This window comes from Mus caroli, unplaced genomic scaffold (genome assembly GCF_978045245.1).
Source record: "Mus caroli unplaced genomic scaffold, Mus_caroli_1 scaffold_11, whole genome shotgun sequence".
NCBI lineage: Eukaryota > Metazoa > Chordata > Mammalia > Rodentia > Muridae > Mus > Mus caroli.
Window position 1 is genome coordinate 39,934,455 of NW_028227266.1, and position 27,750 is coordinate 39,962,204.

The window sequence follows — 27,750 nt, forward strand, 5'->3', positions numbered from 1 at the left end:
AATGGCTCATGAATCTTACTTATTAAAACATGCAGACTCTATTATTCATCCACAGAAAGAAGTGAGATGCTAACACTCACCCGATGAGGTTGGCCGAATACAATCCCATGATTCCACGTATGCCAAGCATGCAGAAAACTAAATCCAGAGCCCTCAACCGCTCCCCAGCCCTCGGAGAAGGTAGCACTCAAAGAACACCTGTACTATGAGCATCAAACAGCCCTACATTTGTGATCGCCAGTTAAACGGACAAATGACCCTGGGGACTTTGTTATCACACACCACCAGAGGCTGTCTGTCAGTCACTTGAAAGCAGGGCCCCGGTGTCCCTGAAGTGATGGTATCTTCCAACTGTTCTTTCCCATTGGCTCAGATACCACAAAACCCAAAGGAATGGTTAACTAAGTAGCTGAGGTCCTAAGTGTCACCTAGAACAGCAGTGCTCAGCCTTGGCCACACACAAAATCCCGGAGGGGTGGAGGGCAACCTGAGCCATAACCCTAGACCAATTCAATTGTAATCTGAGGACACCCAATCCAGGGGTGGAGGGGGTACACACTTCGAAAGCACCTCAAGCAAGGCCCCATGGACAACTAATATTGAAAAGGTAAGGAGAGTCTGGTGGCCTGACTGGCCCAAGGCTGGAGGCTGGGGCTTCTCCTTACCTCACCAGGGTGTCACTGCCGGCCCCTCCTGGGCTGTAATACAGCACATTCTCCAAGGAGAGGGAGAACTTCAGCCCTTCCGCCTCTGAGATGTATAGGTTAGTGCTGTTGTTACTGTGGCTAACACACACGAACACCTGGTCCTCAGCGGCATCAGCGATGTAATACTCCTTCAGAAGACAAAGTCAGAAAACAAACAGTTAAAAACCCAATTATCCCTGGGGGGGTTTATACACACATGCAGGCAATGACCTCGCGTGTCCCAGTGATAAAAGTGGGTATAAAGTCACAGATAAGCCCCCCCCCCCCAAACTGACATAGCTGAAATGATTTTCCCTTCCAAGTATCCATGACCGGTCTACCCGTAGAGTTTGTTGTAAAGCACCAGAGAAGAATGGGCCTCTGACCTCCATAAATGACCTAGAAACCTCTTTTTGGTAATGATGTCTCCTCTTTCCCCCCAGCAGACCTTTTATAGCACAACGAACAATATAGATTAACGCGCATTTCATTTTCTCTTCTTTTCCCTCGGGAGACTGAAAGAACCCATAGAAACTAGACAGACCTGATCATCATTCCTGTTACATACCCGCTGGCTGATGCCAAAGCCTTCCAAGGCAACATCCTCGCTGCAGGCTCTACCCTGGTGATCCACACTGTGCCTTCTTAGCAATCAGTATGTACTAATGCTGAGTTCATTTGAGGTATGTACTAATATAATATTGACTTCATTTGAATACTGACTGACTACGTATGCTTTCTCCACTCTGTTCTTGGTCTTTCTAACCTGTTTTTACAAAAGCAGAACCCAAATACATCCCCTTCTGGAACCTTAGTCATCTGCAAGGAAGACAGCATGTGGTTAATAAGTAAACGCCGTGCACAAATCTCCCCTGTCCAAGGACTGGCATACAAGGCCACTGACGGGCACTGACCCTTCTGCCAATCTTACTGCACTTAAAGCAGGAAAACGACTCCCATTCAGCTCCCCTTCCAACAGTGAAGTGCACAGCAGCAGACCAACAGGCCCAGAGTATAACAGGTCTCTTCAGAGGCCTCTCTAGAGGGTGCCCACAGGGAGAATGTAAAATGCTCACACCAGCAGGACATTCCCATGATGCTTGGAGACAAGCGTCCTCCCCCTCCCGGCTTCCAGCAGACCTCACTCACATTAATAGGATGCTTTGTGACAAACTGGGCTGCTCTCATAGGCTTCCGGCCAAAGGAGACCCAGAGCTGGACAGATGACTGCTGCTGGCTGCCCGGAAGATGCTGCCAAGGAAGAGAAGAGGAAAATTAACTGTGCCAGATGACAGTCCCTCAAAACATGAGGAAAAGAAAACAGGTCAAACCCTCTGATTCTGCTAAAAACACAAAGCACTCTGTGACTCGGTCCCTCTTCTCTTTTTACAATATCTGCTCAGAGCTGAGCTGTTTAGTACTGGACACTAGATCTACAATTTCTACAGACAGTCTGAGAGTATCAAAGGAAGAGAGACAATGGTATGACAGAGGAACTTGGACACAGGGAGGGTGGTGGAGGCCACCAGAGTGTGAAAAAGAACGGTGGGGAGGGAGAAGGCCATGGAGTTTAGACAGAGCAGAGCCTGCAGCTTTAAGTCTTCACAGGTGAGCTCAGCCATACACTATACAAAGCCCAAAAAGGCTTCAATTTGCAAGACTCTACAGAATGCTTGGTAATTCCATAATCCAATCTCTGAACATTTCCCATCAAGTAGGATATATGTATGTGTGTGTGTGTGTGTGTGTGTGTGTGTGTATACAGAGAGAGAGAGAGAGAGAGAGAGAGAGAGAGAGAGAGAGAGTCTGATAGAACAGAGCAATCAACAATGCTGAGTATCCCACGTTGCATTAGATATTTTAAGACATCACTGGGTCATAAAGATATTAAGGTGTCCTGTGCATACAAAGATCTCCATGACTACCAATGAATACACATGCCCACGAAATACATGCATTGCATGTTATGTTTTTTTCACTACTTTAAACTCTGTTCCCCAAAACAAGACAATTTCCAGTAACACCGAAGGCCCAACGTCAGCTGGAAGTTTCGACAGAAACACAACAGCCAATAAATAAATGTAAAAGCATTCCTGTGCCGTTAGCCATCAGGGACATGAGAATTAAAAGTGCTTTGAGATTTCATTTCACACTAGTCAAAATGGCTCTCATGGAGAAAAGAGATGACACCCAGTGGTGGAGAAAGAGCCCACCTGATGGAGAAGTGTGAACGGAGCAGCCGACTACTGCTGTCAGCTTGGAGGTTCCTCGAAACTAAACATCAAACCTGCTCTGACCCAGCAGAGATCCTTGCACATCCAAGTCTATATCACAATAGCTAAGAAAGGGAACCAGTCCAGGTGTCCATAGGCAAAGGATCCGATGAAGAAAATGCAATACATTTACATAATAAATTTTATTCACTCCGACAGAACAATTAAATCATAACATTTGTAAGAGAATGTATACAACTGGAGATAAGCCTCACTCAGAAAGAGAAATACCACATCTGTGTGTGTGTGTGTACATATATATGCATGCCACTCTTATCCCATAAATACAAACTTATAGACCACTATACATCAATCTTTCTTTAAAGTCTCAAAAGGCATACTTTCCCTGCTTCTGAGAGAATTATTTCTAACCTAAATTAATTCAGGTTAACCCTGAGGTATTTTGTTTATTGTGAAAGTGTTATTGTATTATTTTATGGCCATCAAGAAATATTTTAGCAATTAGATCATGACACACCACTGACTGTGCAGGACGCTGTCAGGCTCTGTCGCTTTTCCTAATAAACAGCAGGGTTTTATTAGTTGGCCTTTTTACGTTTTAACGGTTGTTAGTAAGCCCTGTGGAACAGACTTAATGGTACAAATCAGTGTAAGATAAAATGAAGAGTTCTGCTCCCACTGCCCTACCCTGTCCCCATCCCACCCTCCAGAGTGTCCACTGGCAGAGGCTCTATGCCCTGTTGGTCTGGGGGGAAGCTACTTGGGCATACCAGAACAGCTGGTGGTGATATTATTTTGGCCATGATGGTTTTCCGTGGTCTCCCTACCTGAGTGGAGACTCAAAGGCCAGTGAGGGCATGTTAAGAATAACTCCACAGGATATTGGAATGGAAAGATGCAAACATCACTATAGCCACAGCTTGCTTGTCTACCTGAGGCAGCGCAAGAAAGAGACACAATGTCCATTATGGCTGTCACTGATTTCTAGTGGCGTTCTCAGTGGCCTAAGACAATTCCAACCTGATGCGTGCAATCAAACTGGGTCAGAAGAGAGGAACTACTCAGCAACTCCTTTGTGAATACTGCGTGCAAACCTGGCCAAAGCACAGTTTAGCCTTTCTTCATGAATCATGTATCGCAGACATCTTTCCACTTCACACTGGTGATTTCCAGAAGCGCTTTCTAAGAAAGCACACAGGGATACACTGCCTCCTCCTTCACATACGCACCATACCATTTCTAGGGCACACTCTAAGAAGAGAATTAAGGTTTTTAGAAAAAGGATTATTTCTTTCTTCTGAGATAGAATCTCATATAGCCCAGGCTGGCCTTAAACACACTGTCCAGCTGGGGATAGATAGCCTTGAACCACTGATCCTCCTGCTATACCTCCTAAGTGCTAGGGTTCCAGGTCTAAGTCACCATACTCAGCTTGCAAGACTTTCATTCTGCATTGAAATCCTGACAGGCTGAGTCCATGACTAGACCCACAAACGTGTGCAGCATTTAAATGTGTTCATCTGGGTGGATGCTACAGAATTTGATACTTTATGGATAGGTTAATTTTTTTTAAGTTTTGCATTTTCAGTTCTGATAAGCAAACGATGTGGATTTCAGTGTATATCTGAGATGATAGTAAAGCAAAAAAAAAGTCATGAGTCACTAAGGGGGAAGTGAGAAATGGTATATTCTTAATTACAAAGGCCAAGAATGCAGTGATAAGCTCTTCAACTTCAAGTCTCATAGTGGCTCAGCTAGAAGGGGTGAACAGCAGGAGCCCTCCCAGGGTGTGGGGTGACCTGGACAGTAGCTAAGAGCTGGCAGTGGTGCAGTCTCCTCTGGATCAATGACAAAACTTCAGCCAATCACCACAGATGTTCCTGGCAGGGGACATCAGACATAAAACACAGAAACCCAGCACAGTGGCCCAGGCCTCTCCTCCCACCCAATGACCCATCTCTTTCAACTTGATTGCACTAAGAAACATCTAAGGGATCAAGAAAGCGCCTCTCTGCCTGTGTCCATGGAGCATTTCCAAAGAAGATTAACAAAAGGGAGGTGACCTACTCTGAACACACGGAGGCACTGTCCCCAGGCTGGCTAGGGACCCAGATGGAATAAAAAGAGGGAGAGAAGCAAGCCATGAGTGTAGGCTTCTCTTCTCCAGAGCATCATGAAGTGAAGTGAGCTACCCTGCCCCACCCCACCCTCCCCACTGTTACACACCGAAAGCTCTGAAGTCCTGTGTCAAAACCAACCTTTCTCTTTTAAATTCTTTCCCTACAGTCTTTCGTCCCAGTAACAGTACCTATCAGATTGGCACATCCCAGCTACTCGGGAGGCTGGAGGAAGAAAATCACTTGAGCCTAGGAGTTAGAGACCAGCCTAGGTAACATAGTAAGATCTCACGCAAGGGAAAAGAAAAAAAAAAACATAAATAAAGCATAGATAAACTACGACTGGCTTCCACAGTACCAGAGGAAGGATGAAAGCCACTAAGGAGAAAAAGTCACCAACAGTCCCATCTGGCTCTGATCTCTGTGAGCCAAAAAATGATCAACATGGCAAGAAACGCCGATAGGTGCAATAGTGGAATGAATGTTATAGCAGTAACCAATGGCTTTCCATTTAGACTTAAGAGGCCTGCACCATACAGGAAGCACTTGCCTGAAACTGTAAACCTGACCAAGAACTCATAGCTGGAAAGCTCACAGGCACAAGGGCAAACCTATTATTATTATGTTGTTAAATGGACATAATATTAAAGGTGTCTTCCAAATAGATACGTCTGCACCCATAGATTAGTGCCGCCGTCAGTCTTTATCAGAGAAGTGTTTTTGCACCAAGGACAGTGGTTAACACAGAAACTCACAATTGGTCAAAGTGCAGAGGATAAGCATCAGAGGAGCATCAGCCATAAACAGGATGTCTATACCACATCCATCCTCCCTTACGTTCAGGGAACGTTGCAGAAAGGAGGCAGAAAGATTCTAAGAGCCAGTAGCCAAGGAGGAACCTGGGCAAAACAATGCCTTCTGGACATGACAAGAACAAAGAATTCATGAACTCGCATAGCTATGACTGCCTACACCAGCCAAGCACCATGTCAAGCCAGTGGACATTCCAGAGCCGGGGCGAGGCACTCATGAGCCTCTACCTGCAGCAGAGGAGCTGTTGGTGTGATGGCTTCTGGGAGAGAAAGTCGATTTTCTCTTAGAATGTGGTCCCTGGTAGGTCAGCCATGTTCCAGGAGATGGTCCAGCACCCAGGGCAGTGCAAATTGGACTCAGAGAGTTATAAGGTAAAAACAAAACAAATAACAAAGGAGATGAAGTTATAAGGAATGTGGAGGTGTGTGTGTGTGGGGGGGGGGTATTCCAGAAAAAGTTAGAGGGAGGAGCAGGGAAAGAATATTATCAAAATACATTATATATATATGTATGAAGTTAATACAAATATATAATTTTTAAGAAGTGAAAAACTATCCTAAGGAAAATAGGTTAAACAATGGAAAGGCAGACAGCTAGCGGGCCTGGCATCTGTAAGGAACGCTGAGGACAGACGAGGGTGATGAAGACTTTACATCAATAAAAACCATTCTTCTGTATAGGTTGGAAAAGGACCACAATAAAGTTTACGAAGTTACTATTAATTAAAAACATTTCCAGAATGACAAGGTAAAGAGCTCTAAAACTCCATCCCTAAAAGCAAGAAAAACATAAACACTCTCAAAAATCAACATTTTCGGCTTCCTGAGGACTACATAAAGGTTTGGCAAAACTCCAAGCAGCGTTTATTGAAGATCGGTGTCTGGGTCTCGGCGAGCGTGCATGGTGCACTTCACTGCACTTTCCCTCGTCCCTCTCCTATCCCTCTCTCTCAAACTCTGAGGTAGCCTTGGAGACCTCATAGCCATAATGGCTGAGGGGCCACTGGACAGAACAGGTCCTCCCTCCCCAAAGTCCAGTCAGAAAATTGCCAGTACTTCACCCACCCCATCGGAAAGGTACAGGCTCTGGACTCATCTTCCCAACACCTGACCAAGAACACACTTGGGCAAGCGCAAGTGTGTGTGCACATGCACACGAGTACACACACACACAGAGTCCAGTAGCCAGTGAGAATGTGCCTGGGGGATAGCAACTGACAACTGGCACTTTAACGTGGAGATTGCCAGAGGCAGCACCCACAGCTGGGGTTAACAAAAGCTTAACAAGAAAAACGCAGAAAGAAAATAGCCCTAAGAGGCACCATTTGAAAAGCTCTGAAAGATTTCTAAGAATCTTTGAGCTATGAGTACGGTCCAGGAAGAACAAAACAGAGTCTGTCTCACCTCCAGCTAACCTGGAGGGCCCCGCAGAAGGCAGAAATAGGGGGTGAGGGCAACTCTGTAACTTGCCAGGCAGAGAGCAGGAGATTTTACCCCGCACCAGAGCCCATTAGGAAGGGCAGAGATGTGCTGCTTCAAAGTACCCAAGGAAATTCTAACAAACACTGACTGCCCGCTGAACTAAACTACAGAAATTCTGTAGATGTGCAATAAAGAGCACATCACAGAACAACAACATAGACCCAGGGGTAGGTATCAAGAGCCACAGCATCACAGTAACTATATCATTTTCAACAAAATGTACTACTGGTGAGCTGTAGCTGTCAACTTGACATAGCCTAGAGTCATCTGAAATCCTTCAGTGAGTGGTTGAGGAATTTGCCTCAATTACACTAGCTTATGTGTCTATCTATGGAGAATTGTCTTTATTGTTAATTAATGTAGGAGGGGCCAGCCCACTGTGGGCAGTACCATTCCCTAGGCTCTATAAGAAAGCTAGCTAAGCCTGAGCCTGTGAGAAGTGAGCCAGCAAGTAGTGTCCCTCACTTCAATTTCCAGCCCTAACTTCCCTCCGTGATGGACTGGCTGTATCTAGGACATGTGAGCCAAATAAACATTTCTGTCTCCTAAAATGCTTTTAGTCGGAGGGTTTTATCACAATAACAGAAACCAGTCTAGGACAGCCAGGGCTACACAGAGAAACCCTGTCTCGAAAAAGCCAAAAAAAAAAAAAAAAAAAAAAAAAAGAAACCAGTCTAGAACAGAGGATGAGCCGGGCATGGTGGTACACACCTGCAATCCACCACTACACAGGCCAAGGCAGGAAGGCTAAACCTAGGCTGGGCTACATGGTGAGATGTGGCTCAGTAGGACAGTACTTGCTTAACATACATGAAGCCTTGACTTCCATCTCTGTCTTCCCCCTCCTTCCTACGTCCCCTTAACACACAAAGAACAATCAAAGGCAAGAAAGAAGAAGTCTCAGCATAAACTATCCAAGGGTGAGTACAAGTATTAGAATCAGCAAACCAAAATCAGGTACCACAGATACGGTTAAAGAACAAAAGAATATTAAAGACATGAAAAATAGCAGACCCACCCAACACGTGGAGAGTGAGGTAGGAGGATTACAAGTTTGCCGTGAGCCTGGGCTATGTATAGAGATCTTGTCTCAGAAAAGAATTTTTTTAAAGGCAGGTCATAACTTAGGTAAATGACTTGCCTGGCCTGTAGAAAGCCCTGGGTTCCATCTTTACCCTATGGGCCTACATTCGTGCATCTATAGGAGTTACTTGCCTGTTGCTGTGATAAAATGCTGTGTCTCAGGTAGGTCCCCAGCCTATGGGTAGGATGGGGGTCCCCATACCTTCTCTCCCATTTAACCCTCTCTGGTGATGTCTCAGAGCATGCGTCACTACCTCCTACACTTCGCAATGTGATCAATGTGGCAGGACTATACACCCTTTCAGAATTTAAAAATGTACTTCTCTGGGTTTTTTGTTATTTGGATTTTTTTTTCTTAATTGTGTGGTTCCAAGGCAGCATATGTTCAACTCTGCTTCATATCTGCCACTGGGTCTAACATCAGTGACCATCAAAACAGACATGACCCCAGAAGTAACAGAAACTCCACAGGTTCTCCTTTGTACCTCTTGCTAGACCACAGAGGGACAGACAGCCCCCCGCTATTGTACCTTTAACTGTTGGACATGAGATCCAGGAAACAGGCTGAGAAAGGGAACAACAGCCACCCGCTTCTGGCTCCACTCGGGCAAAGGCAAGAGCAAGCCAGGGCATCACCAAAGTGTGTGAGAACTGAAAACTTAAAGGCGCACATTAATTCCAAGCCAACAACTTCAAAGAAAAAAGGTCCATAGCCACTGGGGAGCCAGAGATAAGATTGCAGGCTGAAAAAGGACTCAGGGTTATCCGATTTGGGTCACAAAGCATCAGAGCTAAGGCCTGGTTTCCACTTCTTCCTGTTCTCAATTACTCTACTCATTTCCAAGGTAACTGATGTAGGGTATTTTCCTGAGCCACTCTGAAAGCATGTATGTATGTGTGTATGCATATATGTATGTATGCACATGTATAGGTCTATATACATGTGTGTATATACACATATATGGGTATGTATATGTATATTTTACGTGTATATACTTACACATACACACATACATACTGGTGTATATGAGAAAGGCAGACAAAGCAAGAAAGGGATGACCTAGGAGTTAATATAAGCAGAAAAAATGGCCACAAATCAGTGGTTTTAAAAATCATCTGTGGGGGCTGGAAAGATGACCCTGAGATTAGGAGTGTACACGGCTCTTGCAGAGAACAGAGATTCAATTCCCAGCACCCATGTCAGGCAGCAGCTCACCACTACCCAGGGGAGCTAACAGCTCTGGCCTCCACAGGCACCTGCACTCATATGCATACCCACATGCAGACACACATAAATAAAAAAATTTAAATGACTTTTAAAGACAAAACATTTTGCGGGCCAGTGAGGTAACTCAGGAGTGGAGGTGCTTTTGGCCAAGCCTGGTGCATGGAGTTCCATCCCCGGGATGAAATGGTTGAAGGAGAAAACCAACTCCCACAAGCCGCCCTTTGACCTCCACATACATGCCCCCAAAGAACACATAACCACATAGTGAGACACACACACACACACACACACGCTAAATAAGAAGAAAATATAATGCAACTTTTAGTAAAATAATAAAACACATTTTTGCAAGGTACATCCTGGGGACTGTCTGTAGCTTTTGGCCATCTCTACTCTTCCTCCAGCCCTCCTCGCTCGCTGCTTCCCCTGGTTGTGAGTACCCTAGGATTCTACCAATGAGGCTGATCTGCCTCTGCCCACCTGCTACCAACGGTAGGAATAAATGAACGAGAATCTGGAGAGAAGCACTCTTCCCGGGTTCAGTCCCTCAGTTAACAGTGACAGAAAGCACTGACAACCTCCCGAGTACCAGAGGCTTTCCACGGTCAGTAAGCAGGAGCAAGGATCCAAGGTGCCCTTGGCAGAGCAGGCTCAGTCCCTTTGAACGAGGTCACAGAGTCCTGCTAAGTAATCTGCTCTGGTTTGAGGCCTCCAATGTCAGCATCTGGCTCTTGCACATCCAAACCTCCTCAAGGCTGAGCATTAAGCGACTTACTGACAGCTGGACGCTTAATTACTCCTTTTCTTTGAATATTAGCTTCCACTCGGGAGTGACAACACATCCTATGAGCCATGTAAATGAAAGTGTCCAGAAATCTCAGAGAGATGAGTCTAAATGGAAAGGAAACCAGGTAGCTGGATTTAAAGGAACATAGCCTTCAAGCACCATGGCTCCTGTCCATATTCTTTTTACTGAGAATACAAAGAAGGTTGTTTTTAGGAGCTGAGGAGGTAGCTCAGTTGGTGAGACATTTACTGAGCAAGCGTGAGGTCCTGAGTTCAATCCCCAGGCCCCATTGTGGGGTGAGGAACCAGACACAGTAGTTCTGGGGAAGCTGGGATGGAAGGTTCCCTGGAGCTGACTGACCAGCAAGCCTCTAACTGAACTGCAGTGGAGAGAGGGAGAGAAAAACAAACAAACAAAAACAAACAACAACAACAACAACAAAACCACCTGAGGCCAACCTTTGTTGACACCACACAAATGCCTATACACACACATACTAACACATACACATTCAACCACACACACCTAAAGTGAGATCTGTCTTTGCCTGGGATGCTTGGCTACAGGGAGACAAGCAGCTTTCTAGATTTTTTTTCTGATACTTTGATTGCCTGCTCTAAATTTCTCCACTCTGGCCTTCCACCTTCTTCAGGTATATTCACTGACAACCAGGATCCTTCAGCCAAGCTACGGCAAGTCTATCATCCAGCTGACATCATACAAACTCGTCCAGGTGGGTGCGGGAGCCACGCACTGCTGAGCGTCCTCAACTTACCACCACCTTTGTAGCAAACATGTACTTGTCCCGAAGCTGAAAGTCTCTCACTTCCTCCAGGATCACTTCCTGGTTTTCCCGGGACTGGAAGAAGTCTGTACTGCGGAGCACTGTGGAGAACCCAAAGGGTTCATGTCGCTCAATGTAGATAGCGTTTGGCTGATCATAGGGGTCGATTCCCCTGGAAAGAAGAAGCAACTGTTACCATTTCCTAGTTAATCACTAACGCACGGGCATTTCCCTGTGAGGACAACCGTGCAGGATCGACGTAGTGCCAGCTACAAATGGCACTCTGCCTCAAGCATGTGCCTTTGGTTGTTCCTTAGCGAGGGACAGAAGTTGGGGATCTGCCACTTATCGTGTTTTACTCTGCTGTGGCTGTTTCCAAAACATCCTGGGATTTGTGCGCAGCTATCGCTGGCCCTGTTGCAAAAGAACGGAAAAAGCAAAAGGCAAAAGGTAGGGAGGCTCTGAAGAAATAAGCATCATCGGGCTCCTGGAGGCAAGAAGCAAGTTCCTAGTGCCAAGCTCAGAACCTTTCGGGGAGAGGCATTTTTGCCAGGTGCCACAGACTTGATAGTACAGTAGCACAAGGGCCACATGAGAACCCTCAGAGCCCAGTGGCCTGTCTCTCAGGTGTTTCCCTGCCTGTTCCTTGCAGACATCACTAATCCATGCCATCTGGAGTCAACTTACCAGTACATCTCATCTCTCTCGAGGCACCTGCTTAGCTGTCACACAAGGCATCCTTCAGAGAGGGCAGGCACCCTCGTCCTCCTCATGCTTCGGTGGATACCTCTGTGTAGAGGCACCCTTTGTACAAACTCAATCCTCCCACCTAAATCCTCTCCTCTGAGACCAAGTTCAAATCACCGTCCTCCAAGCATCCTTCCCAGTGCTCCTCTTTCTCCTCCCAGTGTTAGCCACACACTCACTCGGAACATTCACTAGCAAGGCTTTCGTGGGGGAGTTTTTAACTCAACTTAAGGGATGAAAGTACTGAGGCTGGGTGAATTCTGGAGTCAGTCTCATTGTGCTATAGTGGGGCCTCTTATCCACCGAGTCACATGGTTTTGGGAAAGCTCCTTGTCATGTCACATGGCCTGGGGACAATGAGATAACAGGATTCCTGGCTAAAGAGATGCTCACTGTATTAGATGCCTGGCCCACTACTACACATACTAACCCCAACTGTAACTTAGGAGTAAGGTCAATGTCCAGTGGAGAAGCTCTAAGCTAGTGCCCTCAAGCAAAGCACCAACCGGAACCTGGGAAGATCACTGATATACCCAGGGTTCCTCACAGTCACAAAACCTGCCAAAGCTGGTGAGCCAGCAAATGGAAAACTAACTGGGAGGTCAAGGAAAGAACTCCAGAGTAGCCATGCGGAGATGACTTGGGCACTGAGCTGAGGGTGTCATTTCTGCAGCTGCCTGTACACAGTTCCACAATACCCTAGGGGCACTTAGCATAATGGAAGTGAGGGTCATTTCCAATTCCTCCTGAGATGGACCGTCAAGGCCATGTTCGTCAAAGAAAACAGATTCTTTTAAAAGGAAGAAATAGAACCGGGGGCGTGGTACAGCCATTAAAGCAAGTGGCTATTGTACCAGGTGAGGAACTGAAGCTCCGACAGGCAGTGGGTGGTGTCCTCCGATCCCAGCACCAGGGAGATGGGAACGGAGTCTAGCCAGTGAGTGCCAAGTTCAATCAAAGGCCCTATCCCAAAAACCTAAGATAGAGACTGATACACATTAGATAGAGGAAGATAGACATCAACCTCTGGCCTACACGCACACACATGTGAACACACACATGTGAACACACACACATGAAGATGACAAGAGATAGAAAGCAGAGAGTCTCATTTCACAGTAGCAGAAGACTCGATGTTGGCCCTACAATCTGGACTCCGAGCAGAGTGATGGAGAAGCCAGCAGCCTGGTCCCAGCGTGGGAGAAATCCATTCTTCCCCATCAGATGCTAGTGTGGGGGCGGGTGGTGACATGTTCTCTTCTCCACAATTAGAAGTACTGATTAAAGTACTTCCTCTAGCCTAGAGGATATGCAAATGACAAGGAGGCTGGTGGGTATTTTTAAAAAGCAGAGAGGAAGGAACCCTTCTTGACATATTTTGAGATGAACTCATTTCTATTATCCCTTGCTCTAGCCAAAAGAGGAAGCCAAGGTCTAGAGACAGAAGGCCTTATACCTCTAATCCCAGCTCTCTCCTCTCATCCATATTTGGACCTCCTAATTCTGGGGTTGGTTCCACCTACAGATTCCTATACTCTGGCATCTCCTCGCCTCCTGCTTCTCTCTGGATCTTAGATACTTTTCATTCTGTCTTCCATAAAGAAATCCCATCCATTGGCTATTTCTAAGCATAGTTTCACACGAGGCCCCACTGCCTAACCCATAGCCCCATAGGGAAGCTGCACAGGACACCCTTGCATGGGCTCCCCTGTTACAGGTCTTCCCCTACCCTGTCTGCACATACATTTACTAGCTTTCTCTGCCCCGGCCCCTTCCTCCTTGCCTGTTGTTCCAAGGCTGACAAGCATGGTGGATGAAACCTGTGCTAATTCTTTGAAAAATGGCTTGCACTGTTTCTTATATTGGAAGACATTTATGAAGAAATCCCTCCAGCCACCATAAATCTCAATACTAGACATCCAAGGATCTGAAATAAAGTGGGCCAAACCCTTTAACACACCTGTGAGCCTGCAGAAGTTACAGAGCAAAGGCCTAAGCTAAATACTCCTGCATTTAGTTACACTGCTGGCTCGACCTCTCAATATGCTGCTCATTAAAATGATAAATTTGGAGACGGTAGAGATAGCTCAGTGGTTAAGAGTGCTGGCTGCTCTCAGAGAGTACCAGGGTCCAGTTCCCAGAACGCACATGGTGGCTCACAACCATCTAACTCCAGTGATCCAATGCTCTCTTCTGACTCTATACACACCAGGCACACTTGGGATCCATACATATACATGCAGGCAAAACACTCATGCATATAAACCTAAAATTGTTTTCAATCAATTTCTCCCCAGAAGGCAAGAGAAAGTTACGGGACTCCTGGATGGAGGCAGTTCTTTCCTGACAGCATCGTTATAATTTTCCTAAAATACCCACAGCCTCTGCCCAAGGAAAATAACCAAGGGATCAGGAAAGCTGCCTGCTCTGAGAGCAAAGTCCTTGTGACTTGGAAGATGCTTAGCTATCATCTTTCTTCACCATCCTTAGTTACTAAGGGAATAATATCGACTCGAAAACATTCAGTTCAAACAAGCAGCCAAAATAAACTCAGGCAGAAACTACATCCTCGTTATCCACTATAGTCAATGTAGACTAAAACTAAATATAAATCTCAGAAGTCAAATAATAACTGACAAACAAAAGCACATATATAACCTCTCTCATATGATACCTGAAGAGCCTAATCTCAATATATAAAGAATTCTCAGAAATCAACAAGAAGACTAATAATCAGAGAAGGGGCAAGAGACATTAGAAGAAATGCCCCAAAAGAAGAACATTTTGTTTTGTTCTTTTTTATTTGATTGACTGATGGATTGATTGATTGATTGATTGATTGATATGGGACTTCTCTGTGTAGCCATCATAGTTGTCATGGAACTTGCTAAGAAGAATTTTTTTTAATCCATGCTTGATTAGGAGTTCATGATCCTTACCAAATACATAAAGAGTTCAAAGCTATCCAGTATTACATGAGGCCTATCTTATAGGAGACGGGTAGTGTTCTTAAGCAAAGACATTCAAACTCATTCATAATGAGAAAAATGCAAATTAAAGCTAAATGAGACACTGTGCCCTTAGCTGTAGATAAAGACGCTATTCTATTCTACTAAGATGAAAGTAAATTTGACAATGTCCATGGAACATTTGGCAATGTCTACCCAAGTTACAATTTCCCTGGGGACTCAGCAGTGCACGAGACTAACAAAATCTCGTCCCTGCGATGCTTTTGCCCTATTGAAGGCAAACAGTTAATAAGCCTTACAACTGTATGCTAGAGCATGATAAAGGATTACACACAAAAAGGGTAGCATGTAGATGAACCAGCAGAGCAATACTTGTAATTCTAAGTAGAATCTTTAGAAAGTTCCCTACAGAAAAATAGCTATCACTTAAAAGACAATATACAGAGGTGTTGGGAGAGTGTGGAGAAAGGCAGAATCTGAGTGAGGCTCACATCGTCAACACATCCCAAAGCCTGGGGAGGATCCTGCAGAAATTAAAAGTAGCACTACCATATGACTGTGCAGTCTGGATATAAACCCCAACAGAAATGAACTCACTGCCTCTGAGTTCTGCACCCCCATGTGTACTGTGGCACGATTCACGAGCTGAAATACCTAAGTGTTGATTAACAGACAGAGAAATGCATGAAGAGACTGTGGCATAGACACGGTGGAATATTAATCCATCTTTAAATGAAGCTGCTGCGCGACAACACAGAGAGACCTAGAAGATATTATGTTAAGTCAAACAGGCCAGACACAGGAAAAGGCGTAGTATGTTCTCACTTCCTTTTAAAAATGTAAAAACTCACTCGGAGGTGGGAACGGGAGAGGAAAGTAGAAGGAAGTAAATGTAGAAGCCACGGATGAGAAAGAAGTCAAGAGAGCCAATACACTGAGGATTGGACCTTACAATCGTAGCTGGTGTTTGGGATTTTTGCTAAATGAATAGATCACAGCTGCTCTTGCTACACGCAAAAGGACAGCCATGTGTGACCAGACATATAATCTGCTTGGCTATGGGCATCACTTTACTAACTATATCTCTCCCATAGCAACATAGACCATCCGCTAATAAAATGTAAGTAAATAAGTAAGCTCTGATGGGCAAGTCTCAGGGACTGATAAAGTCAAAGGGAGGGCAGAAAGGACAAGCTAGGAAAGAACATTCTAGCCAGAGCAAAGAACAAGAGCAAAGGCCCTGTGCCCTGTGGTCCATGCACACTTCATCTAAGGAATGTGAGATGCCCGCTGGCCCATGCACACTCCATCTAAGGGATGTGAGATGCCCACTGGTCCATACACACTTCATCTAAGGGATGAGATGATGCCCTGTGGTCCGAGCATACTTCATCTGAAGGATGCAATGATGCCTTGTGGTACATGCATACTTCATCTAAGGGATATGATGATGCATGCAAAGGCTCACAGGAAGGCAGGAGAGACAGTGCAGCAGGTAAGATGCTTGCTATATGAGACCCTGCATTCAGTGCCCATGTAAGACATGGATGTGGAGGCTCCTGCCTGTTACACTAGTGCTAAGGGGGTGGGGGTTGGGGAAACTCTGGCCAGCCAGTCTTGTTAAATTAATGAGCTCTAGGTTCATTGGTAGACCCTGTATTAAAAATACAGGGGAAAGTGTATACATACCTGCACACATGTGCACACAGACATGTGAACATTATACTCCATACATACACAAAGGTTCAGAAAAAAAGAACCAATATGATCCAATATGATCTTGCCAGAGGACAAGAGTGACCCCAGAGAGACAGCTAAGAGTCATGAGCAAGAGCAATGGCTTCAGGTAAAGCCGTAATTGAGCAGGCAGTTCTGGGTATGCAAGTGAGGTCATTTAGGGGCTGGGGAGGTGGCTCAGTGGATAAAGCACTTAACCATGCAAGCATAAGGTCAGGCATTCAGGTCCCTCAAACTAAAGAAAAGCACAGGCAAGTGTGGAGGCTCACCTGTAATCCCAGCACTCTGGAGGCAGAGAAGGTTCCCTGGAGCAAGACTGCCTTCGCTGGCTAAGTGTGAGTCAGAACTGTGAGCTCTGGATTGACAGAGAGACCCTCTCTCAACAGACAGGGTGGAGAGTAATGTCGGAAGACATGGGTGACAACTTCAAGCCTTTTACATGTACATACACTGAGACAAACATGTCTATCCACACATCCACAAACACACACCACATACACACACATACACGGGTCACTGAACCCACAAGATATCCAGATGGAGAAAGTGTGGAGCTTAAAACAAACGTAGAGTCAATGATCACAATGTCTTCCATTCTTTTCTGCCTTTTTGTTTTGTTTTCCCTCTCTTTCTTTCTTAAGACAAGGTCTTATTACGTAGCCCTGGCTATCCTGGAACTGGCTGTGTGACCAGACAGAATGGCTTCAAACACACAAAGATCCACCTTCCTTTGCTGCCTGAGGGTTGGGATCAAAAGTGTGCGCCACCACATCTAACAACAATGTCTATAAAACTGATCCTAGATGCTCCGGACAAAGTGACAAGGACCCCTGCAAAAGGACGAAAAAGAGTCAATTCCAGAGACATCAGTTTGTGCTTTCTCTCTATTATTCATGGGAACAGAATGACCAGAATAAGACAGACCCACTTGCCTTATAACCAAGTCCCAAGAATCTGTTCCCACTCACTGCACATGTGCAAATACCTTTGGTCAAGATCTTGCATTCCACTGTGGTCACAGTACATGGTGACAAGCGGCAGTACTTAGACACAGGAATCACTGACAGACACTCTGTCTGTCTCACTCTCTTCAAAACCTTCAGTGGTTACCTAGTGCACTCAGAATTCAGTCAAAATACCTTCCTCAAACATTGCAGATTCTTTAATTTTACTTTGTGTGTGTGTGTGTGTGTGTGTGTGTGTGTGAGAGTATGCAAACCACAGTGCAAGCATGTACAGAGCTCAGAGAACAGTTTATAGGAGTTAGTCTTCTTCTACCTGTGGCTTCTGGGAATTGAACTCAGGTCAAAAGTCTTGGCAGCAAGCACCTTTACCTCCTGAGCCATATGACTGTCCCTCAGTACTAAAGATTCTTACACAATTTCTCTTCACAAACATGAAACAACACATTGTCCAAACATAAAATTCAGCATTCCCCGCCTGAGTACCACAGTAACACACAGCTGCTTCCGGCCAGCTAGCTCCCATCATGAAGTCCTGTTTGCTACAACCATCTACAGCATGCTATTTCCTGCTTCCCACTTGCCGCTCACAGCCTGGATCAGAGGAACCAAGGTTGCCTGGTACTTTCATGCTTCCACCAAAATGTGTGGCGTGTGTACCAAATGCCTTTTCTGACGTCATAAAGTGCATTCTCCTCCACAACTGTATCCAAAGATTTTGTTTAGCTGGCATTACAAAAACAAAACCAAAAAAAAATAAATAAATAAAACCAACCCATGTAATAGATGTAACAAAGTCTGGATTTTTATACCATGGGGAAAAAAAATCCCTTGTGCGATAATAATGCCCTGAACATGCAAGTGTAGGGGCTCTAAGACATGCAAGAGTCTCAAGGTTACCCCAGGTTTTCTAACCAACTGCAAAGCATCTCCTTCCCTTCCTAACCCCCACCTGGTAAGTTTGCTCCAAGTTCTACTTCTCAGGTCAGAGCAGCATATTGCTTGATCCAAGCACCCCTCACTTCACAGGAGAGCAAAGAGCCCATCCACTGTCCACTGGCACAGTTAACGTCTGTTGATTCTGAACACTGCTCTCAGCTGGAAGTTGTCAAACCTATAGGAGGTAGGGCCTGGCTAGCAGAAGGTGACCAGGTGTCTTAGTCAGGATTTCTATTCCTGGACAAAACATCATGACCAAGAAGCAAGTTGGGGAGAAAAGGGTTTATTCAGCTTACACTTCCACATTGCTGTTCATCACTGAAAGAAGTCAGGACTGGAACTCAAGCAGGTCAGGAAGCAGGAGCTGACGCAGAGGCCATGGAAGGATATTCTTTACTGGCTTGCTTCCCCTGGCTTGCTTCCCCTGGCTTGCTCAGCCTGCTCTCATAGAACCAAGACTACCAGCCCAGAGATGGCACCGACCACAAAGGGACCTCCCTCCTTGATCACTAATTGACAAAATTCCTTACAGCTGGATCTCATGGAGGCACTTCCCCAACTGAAGCTCCTTTCTCTGTGATAACTCCAGCTGTGTCAAGTTGACACGAAACTAGCCAGTACACCAGGTCAGGACTTAAGGTCATACCCTGTCCCTAGTTCCTTCCTCACCCTGTCCCCCAGTCTGTTGTGATGTGAACAGTCTCATGCAGCCTCTCCCACTGCCATGAGCTGACTCCCCCCGCCCCCCATCCCCACCCTCTATCCTTCCTTAGCATCTCAAATCATCACCCTTTGATACCAGGAGCTGAAATAATCCTCTTGTTACTGTCAGATATTTTGGTCCCAGTCATGCCAATGAACTAATCTAAGTTGATGGAGCCAAGGGTTTTGTTTGTTTGTTTGTTTGTTTGTTTGTTTGTTTCATGGTACAACTTACCAAGAGAAGGACTTCACATGTTCCTGAATCATGATCCAGGTCTGGCCAAAATCATCTGACTTCCATAGCTGCAGAGACCAAAATGACAAGAAGCAGTCATGACATGAGAAGAGATGCATATCCCCACCATATGATATCAGCCCCCAGCACCAACTGGAGCCTAGCCCTCCACGGGGCACTGTGAAGACCTGCACTCAGGCACAGTACAGCAAGCAGGAGCAGAAGGAAGGACAGATCTGTTTTCTAGAACAGCTGGGAGGAAAAATGAGGACAACTCGCCTGCCACTTATGGGTTGTGTCACCGCTTGAGTGAGGAGGTGTCAGAATAGGAGACTTGCCTAGCATGTGTAAGGTCCGGGGTTCCTTACCTAACACTGCAAAAAACCAAAGCAAAAAATGAGGGAACAATGCAAGTATCCACTGGGATACAGATGGAGTGATATGCAGGCTATTCATACAACAGTTTATGACCCTCCTTGCAAACGGAAGGTGATCCTGGCACACCCTGGAGTCCAGGACATTGAAAACACTGTGCTAAGTGAAGTAAGCCAGGCACAAAAAGACAAATCAGGTGGCTTCACTTCTATGAGGGATCCAGGGAGCCAAGATCAGAGACTGAAAGTACTATGGTGACCAGCAGGGGCTGGGAGAAGGAGAGGCAGCAGGGAGTATGGATTTAACATAGACAGGGTTCAGATCTACAAGACAAGAGTTCTGGAGCTTGGTACTGGTGATATTGCACCGTATAAATGTAACCCATATCCGTCAACTGAACGCACAAAAAGTTAAGATGATAAAATGCTCTAAAAAAGAAACATAGACTAAAAAGAGAACTGAAATACAATCTGTGGGCTATGGGAATGGCTTGGTGGTGGCAGAATCCTCATCTGCCATGTAAGAAGCCCTGGGTCTCTTTTTTTTTTTTTTTTTTTTGCCCTGGGTCTCATACCTAGCATTAAATAAGTAAATATGCCTCGGCCATTTCTGCTGACTGCAGAGGGCACTAGCTGAGCCCAGAGCACAAAGATCAACTGAATGTCTGAACTTAGCCGGTGACTATTTAACCAGCTCATCTTTATCAAATCCCCACAACCTATAGACACCAGAGGCTTCCATGGTCCCTGGCAGAAAAGATTAAGAAGCCTGAGACCAAACCTAACAATTGTCCACCTCTACTGGTAAACTGACCCTGCCTCTAAGCTTAGGTTACTCCCTAAGGCTTGCAACGGTAAACAGATCTGTGTTTTGGTTAAACAACCACAGAGCAAAAGAACTGTTTCAAGGCTCTTCTGAGCAAAAGCATTCAAGCCTTCCCAGCCAGAACTTATACAGAACCTGAAGAGTTCACAGGTTTATGCAACAAGACACATTGGAGCCTTGAGACAGAAATCCCCCACAGGCTCTCCCCTGTTAGTTTCCTTCAAACTTGATTCACAATGGGAAATAGACATCATTCACTTTAGAACTCATGGGCAGGCACAAATACAGAGGAAGACTATTAGCGTTCAATATGCTATTAACATTTATAATAACTTCAAATGCAAGTGCTGTGTGCTTAAGGTGGGGCCAAGATAAAGATGAGCGAGAGGCATGAGGGCCTGGGTCCAATCCCAGTTTGTCAAAAGTCAAACCAAATCAAGGCAGCACAGAACAGAAAAGTCAAACAGGAGTATGCCCAGAAGCCACAAAAGAGCTCAGGCTCTAGACTTCTCACGTGACTCTCTCTAACCAAATGTCTGAGCCTCAACTTACCCACAGGCTTGCAAAGATGCATATACAGCAAGGAAGGCCTGCCTAGGGCTGAAGTCACAGGACCTGCCAAGTGTTGGGCACTGGGTGCTGGCAGGGACATAGAGAGAGAGAGTGCCAAGAGGAGTATACTTTTCCTTAGCTGTGGTAAGTGAAATAGTAGCTACGAAGGCTAAGCCTGAGCGAAGAGGAGGGAGGAGGTGAGGTCATGAAAAGGACATGTAATCCACCCAAGCAGAGCAGAGGATTTCAAAAGAAACACATGTGTACATGCACAAACACACATGCGCACATGCACACATACATACACACACAATGCACATACACACACATACACACATACATACACACACACAATGCACATACACACACATACACACATACATACACACATACACACATACATACACACACACAATGCACATACACACATACTCACATATATACACACACATACATACACACACACAATGCACATACACACACACATACACACATACATACACACACACATGCACATACACACACACATACATACACATGCACACACACACACACGTCAGTCTGTGTTCCAGAAGGTTCTTACCTGCTTGTTGGGGTGAGACCTGTCAAAGCCCAAGAGGAGGTTGGAGGCCTTGCTATGGAGGAGGAGATCAGCCGCCCGGAATGGGATGGAGAAGCCATGGATAGTGCTGCAGAAGTCAAACGTGATCCAGAGGTATTGGGCGTAAGCATCCACAAAGATGTACTGCAAGACAGAACAGGCAATCTCAGAGCAGTGTCTGGCACACCAGAGCCGCCTGACAGGTCCCCAAACCATGTGCAAGTAACCCTGGGTCAGGGGGCATGGTTAGTACAGGGCTTCACCTTCTTCCTCTACAGCTCCTGACAACCAAAAGATGCTGGATGCATCAAACCAGGCTCGGTTAGGATGGGGGCAGGGCAGGGAGATAACTCATGGAGAAGGTTCCTACCTTGCACATATTAGAACCTATCTTTAATTAAAAAAAAAAAATGGTGGGCAGTGCCTGTGGACCAGTACCAGAGGTTGACTCTATCCCTCATGTGACACCCATATAGAAAGGATTGCAGAGTCAGGCCAGTAAGACTACAAAGGAAGCCTGTTTAGCCAGGTCATGAGGCTGGCAAACTTTTCTGGTTTTTGTTTTGTTTTGTTTTGTTTTTTCCTTCCCATTGACTTGGCCAACTTGGCTACTCTTGTTCACTGGCAAGCCACTTGGTTACAGTCAGAAGGTGGCTACTGGCAGCCAGAACACAGATGTCCTGCCCATCAGATTAGCTGAACCTAGATAGGGGCTGCCATCACTCCATGCATCCTCTGAGCAACCATAGATCACGCCTTTCCAGGAAAACCATTAAGGTCTCTACATCTAAGATGAGGTCCTCCTCTTTGCTCTTACGCCAGGTGACTGCATGACCCCCAGGAACCAACTGCGCTGCTGAAACTGGCTGTGGGAAGTAGGGGCCGTGGCCTTGCTTTACCTCTTCATACGTCAGTGACTTTAAACAAGTTCTACTTGAATGGCGGCAGCTGCCACCTCCAGACTTCATGAAGACCAGACTAAGGTTGTATAATTTAACGTGTGAAGACTGCAGATTCCATCAGCTATATGCTAGGTGTGCTGCCGTCATGTCACAGTCCAGAATCCTTTCCTAGGTGGCAGAGCCTACGTGAGAGATGGACATGCCCACGGCTCGTCACAGATGGAGGGTAAGTGAGCGGTGAGACAGATGGACCACTGTGAGAGCCTGTCCAGCCCCAGGTATCAGAGGCTACTACGTAGAAGAGGTAGTCACTGAAGAGTGGGTGGAAATTAGTGTGTTTTTTGTTGCCATGGTAAAAAAAAATGACCAAAACCAACTTGGGGGGGAGGATTTATTTGGCTTGTATGGCCCAATCATAGCTCATTGCTGAGGAGAGTCAGGGTAGAAACTCAAGCAAGAGCAGAGGCAGGAACCATGGAAGAAAGCTGCTATCTGGCTTGCTCCCCATGGCTTGTTCAGTTTGCTTTCTTAGACAACCCAAGACCAACTGCCTAGGTGTAGCAGCACTCATAGTCGGCTGGATCCCTTCCATATCAACTTAATAATCAAGAAAATGCCTCCATAGACTTGACTATAGGCAGTCTGACAGAGGCAAATTCTCAGGTGAGGTTCCCTCTAACCAAACAACTCTGGTTAGTGTCAAGTTGACCAAAATTCACCAGCACAGAAGGTATAATTCTACAAGGAAAGAGCACTGTAGGTCTGGGGTTAATGTGACTTTGGGTACAAAGTAGGGGGTTAGGTACTATGATATAGGTTTGATGACAGGCTCAGAGGCCTAAGAAAAAGAAAGAAAGAAGCCAGGGAAACTCAGTTGAGACAGGAACCTGGGCGTGGCAAGGACAGGCGTGCTCCCAGAAGAACAAGAGCGGGGGCCCCAAGGACCAGACAATGAATCAGAGACAGAGCAGAAGGGACCCAGCACCACCCACAACCAGTTCTTCACATTCTACAAGGCAGCCAAGGCAAGGGAATCAGTCCAAGGACATCTCCCTCCATGACACATGAGCTTCCAGCCTCACATCCCTCTCAGCAGCCTGCACAGGAGAAGCTGCCCTGCTCCAGGTCCCTCCTTCCTTCTTCCTGGCCTGTCCCTCCTGCGTTCTCTCTCCTGTACTTCCGCCCCAGCATCTAATGTAAATCTCACACTCGGCAGCAGCCTCATTAAATCTGAGAAAAAAAAAAAAAGGTAGTAAATGTTTTGAAAGCAAGAACTACTCTAAGCAAACTCAACGCAATAAAAACAATTATGATCCTAGCAAGAGCATCATAACGTGGCCATGGATGTCTTCCCTAAAAATAGCCTGCCTCCCTGCTCCCAAACCATCCTGGCTCCTTGAGAAGGAAGGTGGTGCTCTCGATCAGAAAGGATTGCTCCAGAAATCTGTGTCATGCCTTCCTACAGTATCCATTTGTGAGTGTAAAACACCATACTGATTATGATATGCTAATTTTTGTTTGTTTCTCTTTGGTTGGTGGGTGGGTGGGTTTGGTTGTTTGTGAAGAACACTTGCTCCGTGACAGGCAGGGAAGTAGAAGTTTCCCAGGCTATGTCTTGTTTAGACTGTTCCTCATTCACAGTGACTCAGTGTTTTGGGTCATTCTGTCACACCCCCCCTTCTAATAACGAGAACACCGAAGCTCGTGGCAGCTAAATGCCCGAGATGACGCAGGAGCAGAGTCATAGCCAGCTGCTGCAGAGCCCAGTTTTAAACAGCCCATCAATCTTTAGTGCTCTCCGAACCAGAAGCAGCATCCCCTGACCTCAAAGCATTTCACTGTGGGCTTTAACTCACGCATGCACCTCTTCCCCTCGAACGCTCCTCAGTTTTCCCCGAGACTCATCCCCTTGTACCTTCTGCTCCACCCCTCTGCAGCCCCCATGCTCCTCCCATGACAACCTTGGACTTCGGTTCTCTGCAGCTTCCTCATCCCGACCTCCCTGCTTGGTTGCTTAGAGTCTTATGTCCTTTACCAATGCAGTATTCTTCCACACAGCCTCAACCCTGCCTTTAACACTAGATACTGAATGCTTGCTGCAGTTCCGATGTGGTTGGTCCTCTACAGGTTTACAGATTAGAAGCTTGACTCTTGGAGAGGCAATGTTAAGTGGTGGTGCCATTAAAGAGGTGGCTTCTCAGGACTGGGAATGGGAAGATGACTCAGTCAACAAAGTACTTGTTCAAGCATGGGGGACTGAGTCTGGATCCTCAGCAGCCACACAAAAAGCCAGGTGTCATGGTTCTTCCTTCCAATCCCATCACTGAGAACTAATGCTTCATTTTTCAGATTTTTCTCTGTTCTTTCTGCTCTAATTCACCACACCTATTAGAAGGAGCCACGTTTCCCAAAAGGTTCCTGCCCACTACTCCCAGACTCAGAGATTCTCTCAGTGTTCCCCACTGTCCTCAAGGTGAAAGTCAATCCCTTCTACTTCCAAATGGCAGACAGGGTGGCAATACTGAGTGTCCTGCACCGATGCCATAAGCCAGCTTCCCGGAGTCTCTTCACCAACGCCTTCCTCCTACGTGTAGGCCCCTACCAACTCTGCTCCCACTACTGACCTCAGATGTCTACACTAAGCCCCATTCTTAATCCTCAGCATCCCAGAGGGCCTTATCACCTCAAATCATCCCCGTGTTCCACTTAGAAACAGGCTTCACTCGCCACCCACAGCATCTCGTACACCTTGATGCTATGTCACATGGCACAAACCGAATATTCTACCTTAAGTCTTAGACAGCCTTAAGAGTCTTAAGTCTCTAAACACCTGGCTGGTGGGATCTGTGGTGGCCAACCACACGGACTGTCCAACAGACCTGACCTACTAACTGTTTCCTAAATTGAGATCTCAGAAGCATCTCTGCCTACTCTAACCTCAGCAGCCTGTTTGCAACCTCTTAGCGTCCCAGAGGTACTTCTGCAAAGATAAAGTGAGAGTACTGGATAGTTCGATGTCAACTTGTCACAAATTGGGATCATCAGAGAGGAGGGAGTCTTAATTGAGGCCACAGGTAAGCCTGAAGGGCAGTTCTTATTTAGTGATTGATGGAGGAGAGCCCAGACTACTGTGGGTGGTTCCATCTCTGGGATGGTGGTCCAGGGCTCTATTAGAAAGTAGGCTGGCTGAGCAAGCCATGGGAGCAAGCCAGTAAGCAGCACTCTCCATGGCCTCTGCATCAGCTCCTCCCTTCGGGTTTCTGGTCCACTTGAGTTCCTGCCCTTACCGCTTTTGATGATGCTCTGTTATTTGGAACTGTGTCTAAGATAAACCCTTTCTCCCACAAGTTGCTTTGGTCATGGTGTCTCATGGCTGCCATAGAAACCCTAACTGAAGACAGTAGGTTACAGGATTTATCCACACAGTGGACTTTCTCCAGCTTTGATGCAGGAACCCAGTTATGATGGTGAGTTGGAAGCACAGAGGAGGCAAGCAGGGAAAGAAGAGAAACAAACCGTTTCCTATGTCCCTACATCCACCCTCAGCCTGGAAAAGGACTGGATTCATCTGCGTTCCTGCTAAGGTTAGACTGTAAAAGCCAACCATGTCTCCATGGCCCTTGTCAAAGAACTCAGACATGGAGAGTGACTGCCTGCATGGCTATGGGTGCCTCAAAGGCTAGGAGGGCTTCCGGATGGCCAGACCTAAACATCAGATCAAGGAGCAGCATGCAGGGCCAATTAACCAACAACAGAATATATGTTTTGTGTCTCCATCACAAGGCAAAGGCACAGACGATCCTCTTTCCCAATCCACAGCACCTCCATATTGTTGCTTCTTGCTGTCCAAGCCTTCCATAGCTGCTGCTGGCAGCCACATGAGACACTGACAGCCCCATTAAGCATCCTTACATAGCCTGGGCCCAGCACTGTACTCTTAACACCAAGGCACCCAGCCCTGTGTGGCTTTTCTCAGGAAGTGGTTTAAGTTTGGTGGGGGCAGTATCTGCCTTGCAGGGGACAAAGGTAAAAGAAGCCCCACCAGTACAGTAAATGTCATCACGTCCTTCCGGAGATATCTGGGGAGTGTGACAGCTTTGTCTGGGGAAGTAGACATGCTACAGCAAAGTCTGCCTGCCTTCCTCTGTCCTTTCTTCCCTCCCTCCCTCCATCCATCCTCAGCTATAGGCCTCACCTCCAACTGTCATTTTATTCTCCAGAAAGGTAGCTGCTTTGTTTTCTGAGTTCTCATCCCTGTCAGCTCCAGAGCATGCACGGCCAGTTCACCATGCTAAATCTAAGGTGCACACCATGCACCTGAGCTATAAACACACTGTCCCCACCTCTCTGTGCAATGCTGAAGTCTCTTTAAGGTGACCATTCAGGTATCCCTGCTTCCCTCTTAGCCCATCATGTCAGATGCTCTACGCCTTCTGCAGACCAGATGCTCCAAAAGCTCAGGTCTTCTGTCTGCTCTAAGGAAGTTCACAGGCACACAAAGCATCCTTCCTGTCTTCAGCTTTGTGGTCTACAAGCTGTGGTCTAATCAGAAACGGGGAGGAAGGTCACCTTGCCTACATTTGGACCCTAAGCTGGAGGGGGCATGCTGGTACTAAAGCAGGGGAAAGTCCAGGGTGTGGGGAAGGAGGCTTCAGGGCCAGGACTTTAGCCCAAGCTGTGAGATGGGGTGGAGACCTAGCGGTGACAATCATCATTACCAAAGCGCACTCTGGTAATAATCAGAGAACTATCCAGAAGCAGCAGCCAGGCCCTTAGCATCCCGGATACAGCATCTCACCTCTTACAATCCCATAATAAGGTGGCCACTCCCCACCTCTAGGGCCCTCAAGACCAGCCTGACTCATCATAAGGTAGGGGCGGGAGGTGAAGTGAAGACCAGCGTCAGTTCCTCCAATTTCTCCTCGCTTTCCCCTTGGGAAGTGTACAGCTAACTGGCCATTACCCTGAGGTCACCAGGCAGGACTGTTTAT

At 46.3% G+C, this 27,750-nt stretch overlaps 1 protein-coding gene across 1 annotated transcript in view; it reads right to left on the reverse strand.

The window, feature by feature from the left end:
* Sorl1 (sortilin related receptor 1) overlaps positions 1-27,750 on the reverse strand; it is a 151,969-nt gene that overhangs the window by 96,781 nt on the left and 27,438 nt on the right. The window contains exons 4-8 of the mRNA XM_021171441.3: positions 21,840-22,001; positions 19,505-19,572; positions 11,205-11,385; positions 1,836-1,937; positions 666-835 (exon numbers count right to left, since the gene is read on the reverse strand). Coding sequence (XP_021027100.1) covers positions 666-835; positions 1,836-1,937; positions 11,205-11,385; positions 19,505-19,572; positions 21,840-22,001 — 683 coding nt within the window. The remainder of the gene's footprint in view (positions 1-665; positions 836-1,835; positions 1,938-11,204; positions 11,386-19,504; positions 19,573-21,839; positions 22,002-27,750) is intronic.